We start from the raw sequence: 9201 nt of genomic DNA on the forward strand, positions 1-9201 counted from the left end.
AAGGTGTCCGGACTAAGAGGGTTCCGGACTATGAGAGTTCCGGAGCAAGAGGGTTCAGGAGCAAGAGGGTTTAGGAGCAAGAGGATTCCGGACGAGAGGTTCAGGTCCAAGAGGATTCCGGACGAGAGGTTCAGGTCCAAGAGGATTCCGGACGAGAGGTTCAGGTCCAAGAGGGTTCCGGCCAAGAGGTTCAGGACCAAGAGGGTTCCGGACGAAGAGGGTCCTTTTGGGTTTCCTCTTCCGGTTTTGAGCTGATTTCGACTAAGGAAGGTGCTTGATGAGATTTGGGTGAGATTCCACATAGTTGGAGAGATTTGGGAGAGATTTCACATACTTGGAGAGACTTCACATATGGGAGAGATTTGGGAGAGATTTCACATACTTGGAGAGACTTCACATATGGGAGAGATTTGGGAGAGATTTCACATACTTGGAGAGATTTGGGAGAGATTTCACATACTTGGAGAGATTTCACATATTTTGAGAGATTTCACATATGGGTGAGATTTGGGAGAGATTTCACATACTTGGAGAGAATTGGGAGAGATTTCACATACTTGGAGAGATTTGGGAGAGATTTCACATACTTGGAGAGAATTCATTCTAACACTTCATGGCTCATTAGGAACTCATATTGTACACTTAGAAGTGTTAGCCAAGTCTCACAATAGTCCTTGCTTACTTGAGGACGGAATTTCCTAGCCAAAAAGGCTAGTTGTGACAATTTTGCAAAACCATATTTAAAGAACTACAATAAATCGTAATTGTAGACCAATAATAAACATTGACTTATATAAAATATGACTTATACAAACCTATAGTATATCATAATTGTAGACCATTTTTGTAGATCAAGTGATTCATGAAATAAGAATCACAAATTAGTAATTACAAAATGTATAAAAAGGAATTACAAAATGTTATAAAAGAGTACAAAAGTCCTGTTACTATAACATTTCTTGGTTGCCTGTTGCCAATTTGATATATAAATTCTAAATTAAAAGAGAGCCTTAATTTTTTAATTTTGGATTGTCATAGGATGCATGGTATAATATTGTTAAAGGTCTCAAGGGTTTATGTGACACACTTTGTGATTTGATAAAGAATGTCATTTTTCTCCGACACTTTTATCCCAACAAAAATGGTAAATTTATGGGTTATACTAATATTTAATATGCCCAAAATGCCCTTCATCTAATAAACTCCCACAATTACAGCAAAGCTTTCTAGAAGAGTTGGAGAGAGCTTGCCTTGCTGGCATTTGAAGATGTGAAGAATAGCCATGTTGTAGATCTTTTAGACATGTATCAAAGTCTAAAAACTGCAATCCTTACAAGTCAAAGCAGTTATGACTTAAAATGAAAGTAGATCACAAAGTTTATGTTTAATGGAAGTGGGATGCTATTCAAGTAACATACACACATCAATATTGTCCCACATATCCAAAATGACCATATTGCCCCTGACTACTATCATATTAGCAGTTTTAAATGACTATTCTGCCCTTTTAACAAAAAAAGAATGCAGTGAACAACATTTTAAAAACTCAGATCTTGTTATTACATTGAGTTGCATTAAAACCTATAGTATAGTAGTGAAAATAACAGGATTAAACCATTTACAATGCATAGTATAAAGATTTATATTTGGTAATCGCTTGATTAGTCGGGAATGGATAATATAATAAATATTAATTGTATTATTATATTTATTGATCATATATTTTAATATATTATTTAATATATTAAATATTAATTATATTATTATTTAATCAGGTAAAACAAAATTCTTTAGACTAAAAAAAGCTTTATAGATCGTATATTTATATGATCCGATTTAATAACGATTCCTCGTCTTCTTCTTGGACCTCTGTAGGCTCACCGTGTTTTCGTCGTCATCGTCGTCCCCAAAAAGAAAAAGTTCACTCACAAACATCGTTAACTCCATCGATTCTGCAAAATCATCCATTCACAGCTCTTGATCATCTTTCAATCTCCGAATGAAGAAAGGAGAAAAGTCTTGCTGATAACGTGGAACTTCCTCAATCAGACAATCCTTCACCTGCGCTTTTGGTAATACATGCTTCGTATGATTGTATATCTTCATGAATCATCGTTCAATTTGAAACTTTTTCTTGTATTTTTCCTAAACTTTCATTACGTTGACTGTAAAATGGAGGATTTTGATCGATTTTTCATCTGTTTAAAAGTCTTCGTTTTGTCTTTCCGTACGACTGGTGTGTGAAACCAAGATTTTTATATTTTTCCTTTCCTTTTCTGAACCGATGATTTGTTCCTTTCACTAAATTTCACACGAAATTGATTGATTTTAGGTCTGATTGATCCAAAAGAAGCTGATAATGAAGGAGGATAAAAAAATTACAGGCTTCATCGGCCTAAACAACAATTTCCAAGACATGACACAAGAATTCCACCTCAAGCTCAATGAAAACATGTCAATGGAAAGCTTCATTAGCTTGAACATGAGCAACAATGGAGGTTCAATAGCATTTTCCATCGACAACAGCAGTGTGGGATCAAATAACTCCTCTAATGGTTCCAACACTCGAATGTTCCTTTTACCTAACCATGGTTCAAATCCATATACTAATAGCGTTGGCCATAGTGTTGTTAACAACAGAGGAAGAACAAGAATCCCAAATGGGTCAACCTCAACCCCTGATGCATTGGCTCAAGCCTTACTAGATCCTCGTTTCCCTACAAAAGGTCTACAAAACTATGAAAAATGGACCATTGAGCTTAAGAAACTCAACATGGGTCCCGCTTTTGCTCAAGGTGCTTTCGGGAAGCTTTATAAAGGGATCTACAATGGCGAAGATGTTGCGATAAAGCTTTTGGAAAAACCAGAAGAGAATTTAGATGTAACAAATGCAAGCCTCATGGAGAAACAATTGGCAAATGCAAACGTCATGGAGAAACAATTTCAACAGGAAGTGAAGATGCTTGCAGGATTAAACCATCCGAATATTGTTAGATTCATCGGAGGGTGTCATAAACCGATGGTGTGGTGTATTGTGACGGAGTATGCGAGGGGTGGTTCGGTTCGGCAGTTTTTGAACAGGCGGCAGAATAGGGCGGTGCCGCTCAGATTGGCGGTGAAACAGGCGGCGGATGTGGCTAAAGGGATGGAGTATGTTCATGGGGTTGGAGTGATTCATCGGGATTTGAAATCGGATAATCTTTTGATTTCAAAAGATCAATCGATTAAGATTGCGGATTTTGGTATTGCGAGGATTGAGGTGAGGACCGAAGGTATGACACCCGAAATGGGGACATATCGGTGGATGGCTCCGTAAGTTTACTTAAACTTTCAATTTTAAAATTAAAAAAAAAAAAATGTATTTTTTTAGTAATGATAATTTCTAGAAATGGTATTGCTTTAATTTGGTAATTATTTTATGTAGGGAGATGATTCAGCATAGGCCTTATACCCAAAAAGTGGATGTGTATAGCTTTGCGATTGTGTTATGGGAACTTATAACAGGGAAGGTACCATATCATAATCTTACAGATATACAAGCTGCATTTGCTGTTGTGAATAAAGGTATTCGTCCGGCTATTCCGGATGATTGTCTTCCGGTTCTTTGTGAAATAATGACACGTTGTTGGGATGTGGACCCACGTGTGAGGCCAGATTTCAGTGAAGTTGTTAAAATGTTGGAAAAGGCTGAAATTGAGGTTGTGACATCTGTTAGGAAGGCTCGGTTTAGAAGCTGTTGTGTACCCATGACAATTGATTGATATGTAATGTAAGACTTTTTAAAGATAAAGAAGATAGAAGTGGTTTTATTTTATATATTGTATTTAAAGGATGATTTCTTTCTATATATACGTTGATAAAAAGAAAGGAAATTGTGATATGAAGCATGATGATCTTCTTGTTTTGTGGGAGCTATGTTTACATTTCAAAGTAATAGTTTCAACAAGTTTATTGAATTTTTTTAAAATTCTCTTAACTATATTTTTTTATTAATTATAAAAAACTCAATCTTCTGTATCCCTTTTTATATGATTTTATATATTTCATTCTTTTTATCAAACGTCATTTTTTATTAATAAAAAGTTAGTTTTCATCTATAGTTATTTTATCGATTAGTCTTTCAAACATTGGCCAAATGACATGCTTAAAAATAGCCTTAAGGCTTTTGTTTCAAAATACCCAATCAAGATATTAGTTTTTTTGTTCATTTGTTTTGGAGTTTTGAAATTTAGAAAGGTGTAAATTGAATCTCTAATGGAGGGTTGGTTTGAGAGTTTTAGTCCATATGATTTAAAATATATAGTGAATTCTTCTCCTAAGAAATCTGTGATTTTTTTCTTTGGTTTTGGAGTTTTCTATGTACATTCGTGTTCTAATTTTTCTATTATTTTGTATCGAACAAGTTGTTAAAAAACTTTAATACCATTTTGTTAATGAAGACAACTTACACCAGACTCATCATAGATTAAACAGATAAGAAAACTGTTAGATAACCATTTTGATCGTTTCCTTTAACCGATAATGTTACACTTGTTTGGGTAGCAACTCAACAACCACCCTGTCATAACTACTCAAATTACAATGGAATTGGCTTCAACCACCTCTAATCACAACCACCACCACCTCCTACCGCTAGAAATATAACAAAGGGTTGAAGAACCAAAAGGTTTTGACAAAAGTCAAAATAAAAGTAGGAAAGGCCTTCAAACTAGTGAAAAGGGTTAGTTTAAGATTTAGTAACCTCATTGTGCTTTTCTAATTGGAGAGAGTTAGCAACTCTATCAGAAAGGTGATTTATTGAAGCATCATCAATGGTGTTTTTGGTAGAAAAAACTTGTTCCTTAGTTCTCTTTTCTTGCAAAGACTTCTCACGTTCATCGTAAAAATTAAAATCATCCAAGATTGATGTATCCGCATCATGTTCTTTAAAGATTTTCAACATTGTGTTACCCTCTTCAAGATTCACCTACACAAAGTGATCAAAAAACTTTAAAACCTTCCAAGATCAAACATTGATTATAATAAAGTCTTATACTGTGTTTAACATGCATTAAACTGTGAACTATCAATAAGAAAAAAAAATGTCCCACAAAAAAAGTGCGACAATAACTCGACTCTTGATCTCATCTGTGCAAAAGACGTAAATGTCCTCACCATTGGACCGATGTCAATGGGACAAAAATTAAAATCTCTTGTCTGACTCAAAACAATGAACAAGATGGGATTGTGACCCGACTCTCAATATCTCGTTTGTGCAAAAGACAAAAATGCCCTTCTCGTCCCAAAAAAGGAGGACACAGACTCATTGTCTAAAGGACAAAAATTGCAAACTTTGTCCCACCCAAAAAGTTGGAACAAGATGGGAGGACAAAGACATGACCCCTTTTCGATCTTTTGTTTGTGCAAAAGACATAAATGCCCTTCATCATCAAAATCAAAATACCTCTTGTGAGTCTCGGCTATGAGTGACAGGCTTATTATCATTATTTTCAAGAAGAATATGTCTAAATCGACTATTTGGGACATCTTTAATAATATGCCATTTAACCCGAAACTGCCCACTCCATCTATCCTGCTGCCAATAATCCGCATCTTTCTCAAAATCCACACCTCCAATCATCTCAGCAACCCCACAAAACTGTCCACTCGCATTCACCTACAACAATTTCAATCATAAAATAATCTACAAAAACAAATTATCCAAGAATTAACACAAAAACTAAAAACCCACCGAAAAAAAGAGAAAAACCCCAGAAGCGTACTCCTTTGCTTCTTTAAATGCAGCATCTAGCTTTCGATTCCCAAGTGGGGTACTTGCCCAAACACCATACTTTATACTTCTATGAACATTATCTTCACTAAAAGATTTAATCACAAAAAATTTCGCCTTTTCATAAGTTGTAACAAAATCTTCATTTGACATATGCTCACCCGTTGTTCTTCCCTTCGGTTTCAATGCCCTTGGTCCTCGGTTCCTATCACTTGTAGTCGCGCTCAAGCTAACCGAGTTAACCGAGTCGACTCGGTCCCTATTTTTGTCGACCCGGCTCGCTTCATAAGAACCATGATATGGGCCAAGTATGCCCACTGGGGTCGACTGGGTTGATACGGGTTCACATTGGGTGATTTCGTTAGGGAATTTGTAGAATCCAAGATTGTTATTTCCGGGGTATTGTAGATAATAATCGGTTGGTGAAATTGGTTGCGAGTAGTATGATGGAGAAATTGGGAGTTGATGTGGTGAATAGAGTTGACCATCGATCATTATTGGTGATAGTTGACTTGCGATTTGTGGGAATTGAGCGTATGCGATTTGGGTGTCGCATGTGAAAGCGGGATGATATAGAAGAGAGGAATTATCGTTGTAGATTGCCTGAATTAGGTCAACAAAAAGGTGGAGAAAATACGGTTAGTTTTATGAATCGAAAAGAAAAGGGTTAAATGTGTAATTATGCAATAAAGTGGTTTTTAATATGAAATATGGTTGTATAATTCGTGTCACTTGCATAAAATAGTAAGAGATTGAAACATTATAGCATAAATCACTAAAAAGTGAAATATTGTCGCATAAATAAGTTTTTTGTGGAGTGAAAAGTGGTTACATATTTAGGACAGAAAATACACAATATTTCACTCATAACTTGTTAACTAGTTATGGTTGCATAATTCATGTTAGTGGCATAAATTGGTAAAACATTGAAACATTATTGCATAAATCGGTAAAAAAAAAAAGTGAAACATTATTGCATAAATGTGTCCTAGTTACAATGTTGCATATTTTGATCTGAAAATGAAACATGGATGCATATTTTGTTTAAAGAACCATTTTGTTGCATAAATTTATAAAAAGACATGTGAAACATTTTCTTCATATGTGCATTTAACTTTAACCTAAAGAAAAATGTAAATGCTTTATAATGACAAATGGACTCTTACCGGGGACATAATTTGCAAATTGTTAGTATGAACATAATTCGAACCTTCTCCCCAATTAATCAATCCATCATCATAACCTGATTAAATTTACAAGATAATTAAGTCAAAATTTTAAAATCCCCAAAGTAAAACTGATTTTTTTTTTCTTTTTTTTTTTTTGTAAACTGACCTCCATAATAGTATGTTTGTTCTGGAGCAATGTAAGTGTTTGATGAGATCACAGGGGTATGAGCTCGACTCATATTCCAGGCTTCTGATTGGTTGGCTGCATCAACAGAAGGATTCAAAGAAACAGTTGTTTCATTTTTCCGCTGAAAATAAAAATAATGTATTAATATAACATGTTATTTAAGCTAAGAAAAAAAAAGAAATTTTAAAAAGATCATGAATAAAAGCTTTAAAGTTGAAAAAAAAAAAAACCTTATTTAGTCGGTTATCAGCCGAAGGACCATCACCTGTTTCAAGTGTCAGAATTTGTCAGAGAGTTAGCAGTTCAGAGATAGAACATGTTGTAATGTGTTAGATGTAATGGACAAGAGAGTTAGCAGTTCAGAGATAGAACTTGTAATGTGTTAGATGTAATGTCAAGAACAGATGTCAATGAAACAAAAACTGCAGCTGTTAGTCTCATCCAAAAAGGTAGAACAATGATTATCAGAGTCTGTGATTTCTGACACTTAAACAAAAAGACTCTTTCTTTGAATGGTCTGAATGAAAATAAATGACCATTTTACCCTTGTGTTTAGATATGTTCTTGAATGAAAATAAATGACCATTTTACCCTTGTGTTTAGATATGTTCTTGTACCGTACTGTTTATTTAAGAACAGTTATATTTTGAACTTAGAAATCACTATTTATTTGTTATTAGAGTAAATGACTATTTTACCCTTGTGTTTGGATATAATTTTAATTATATTTAATCACATCACGAGTTAGCAACTTAAATTGATCACCGAGTGAAAAAGGAATACCACTTAAGAAACTTTACATGAAAACACACCACTATAATCTTGAATTCTTGAGTAAAGACATAAAGCATCCATTCCCCATGATTGCAGTATTTCTAATTGATGATATCACTTAATGAAGTTTAAAAATCTAATTCAGGGTTTACACAGAAACTTATAACTTAAAATCAACCATCTTCAGAAAAGAAAAAAAAATATAGATACATATAAATGTAACTTAGGGTGAATTCTAGGGTTTGCACTAAAACAGACATAAGATCCGAACCCAAAACAAAAGTCAATTCAAAACCCACATTTTAACTACAATTGAAAATGCGAACCCAGATCAATCTCAACCCCAATTCACAAAAAAGAAAACCTTAAATCATGCTAAATTTGTAAGTGATAACACCAGATTCCCAAATCGTACAACCGCAATAACGAACAAGAGGAATTGACATAAACTAAGTTAAATTCGTGAGAAAAAAGAACAAATCAAATCAACTTATCATCCCTGTGTCAAAATCGACATTAAAAATTCAAATTTCAAATTACCAACAACTAAAAGATCGAGAATTCAGTAATGAGAAAGAAAAACATACCACCATGTAAGGGGAGAGTTGGAATTGAAGCAGAAGAACTTCGATCTTGTCCCTGTTGACTTGATTCGTCCATGATTTCCCCAATTGGTTGAGATTAAATCAAACCAGAAACCTTTTTCTCTTGTAAAAGAATTCAGAGAACATAAAAGAATCTCAAGATTGAAGCATCGAACTCAAATCGTCATCATCACTAGGAGAATAAATTAATCAGAAGAAAGAAAGCAAGAAATTTTTAAAAAGGGTTTTAGGTCATACATATATATACATATATAGATACAAAATTTATGTATATAACATACAAATTTACAGATGCATCGGTAAAAGCGTGATATAGTCAAGCAAGAAAGAAAGGGTATCGTCTTTTTCCAGAACTTAAATAGAAATTCCTAAATAATGTACAAGCTTCAATGAAGCTTGTACAATCCACCGATGCGTATTTGATCTGGATTTAATTATTACCTTTTTAATTTAGTTTTTACCATGAATATAGGCGGTTCGATTTCCTTTTAAATTCAGAGGATCTCGTGTGAATGGACATTGGGCTTTTGGCTTTTGTAGAATCTGGCAGTTTAAGCTCTCTTGATTTGATGGCGAGTGAGCGACACGCAATTCGTTTTGTGTGTTCTTTTTGATGAGCGTGGGATTCACGCGATGGGGATAGCGTCGGTAGATAAATATATGCGTCAGCGCTTTTGGAGTAAAAAATCGATAAAA

General features: G+C 34.4%; 2 protein-coding genes across 2 annotated transcripts; one reads left to right on the forward strand and one right to left on the reverse strand.

Moving 5' to 3' along the window:
- Positions 1–1834: 1834 nt before the first annotated feature.
- Positions 1835–3880, forward strand: LOC145125501 (serine/threonine-protein kinase STY13-like). The gene is made up of 3 exons (XM_079060954.1): positions 1835–2072; positions 2333–3312; positions 3425–3880. Exons 2-3 carry the CDS (start codon positions 2360–2362, stop codon positions 3759–3761), a joined length of 1290 nt encoding a protein of 429 aa, XP_078917080.1. The 5' UTR covers positions 1835–2072; positions 2333–2359; the 3' UTR covers positions 3762–3880.
- A 585-nt stretch (positions 3881–4465) lies between these two features.
- LOC145125028 (uncharacterized) lies at positions 4466–8754 on the reverse strand. The gene is made up of 7 exons (XM_079060519.1): positions 8488–8754; positions 7357–7391; positions 7106–7247; positions 6937–7013; positions 5732–6373; positions 5444–5656; positions 4466–4966 (listed from the first exon to the last, which is right to left on the reverse strand). The coding sequence occupies exons 1-7, from the start codon at positions 8558–8560 to the stop codon at positions 4727–4729; spliced, it is 1422 nt and encodes a 473-aa protein (XP_078916645.1). The 5' UTR covers positions 8561–8754; the 3' UTR covers positions 4466–4726.
- Between the last annotated feature and the right edge of the window lie 447 nt (positions 8755–9201).

This window comes from Lactuca virosa, chromosome 7, assembly GCF_052849685.1.
Source record: "Lactuca virosa cultivar CGN04683 chromosome 7, Lactuca_virosa_CGN04683_v6, whole genome shotgun sequence".
Lineage (NCBI taxonomy): Eukaryota > Viridiplantae > Streptophyta > Magnoliopsida > Asterales > Asteraceae > Lactuca > Lactuca virosa.

Coding starts and splice junctions, on each gene's coding strand:
- LOC145125501 (XM_079060954.1), top strand. CDS start 2,360: ATGAAGGAGGATAAAAAAATTACAGGCTTCATCGGCCTAAACAACAAT. Junction 3,313..3,424: donor ACATATCGGTGGATGGCTCC/GTAAGTTTACTT, acceptor TATTTTATGTAG/GGAGATGATTCAGCATAGGC.
- LOC145125028 (XM_079060519.1), bottom strand. CDS start 8,560: ATGGACGAATCAAGTCAACAGGGACAAGATCGAAGTTCTTCTGCTTCA. Junction 7,392..8,487: donor AACTCTCCCCTTACATGGTG/GTATGTTTTTCT, acceptor CACTTGAAACAG/GTGATGGTCCTTCGGCTGAT. Junction 5,657..5,731: donor GGGTTTTTCTCTTTTTTTCG/GTGGGTTTTTAG, acceptor AAATTGTTGTAG/GTGAATGCGAGTGGACAGTT.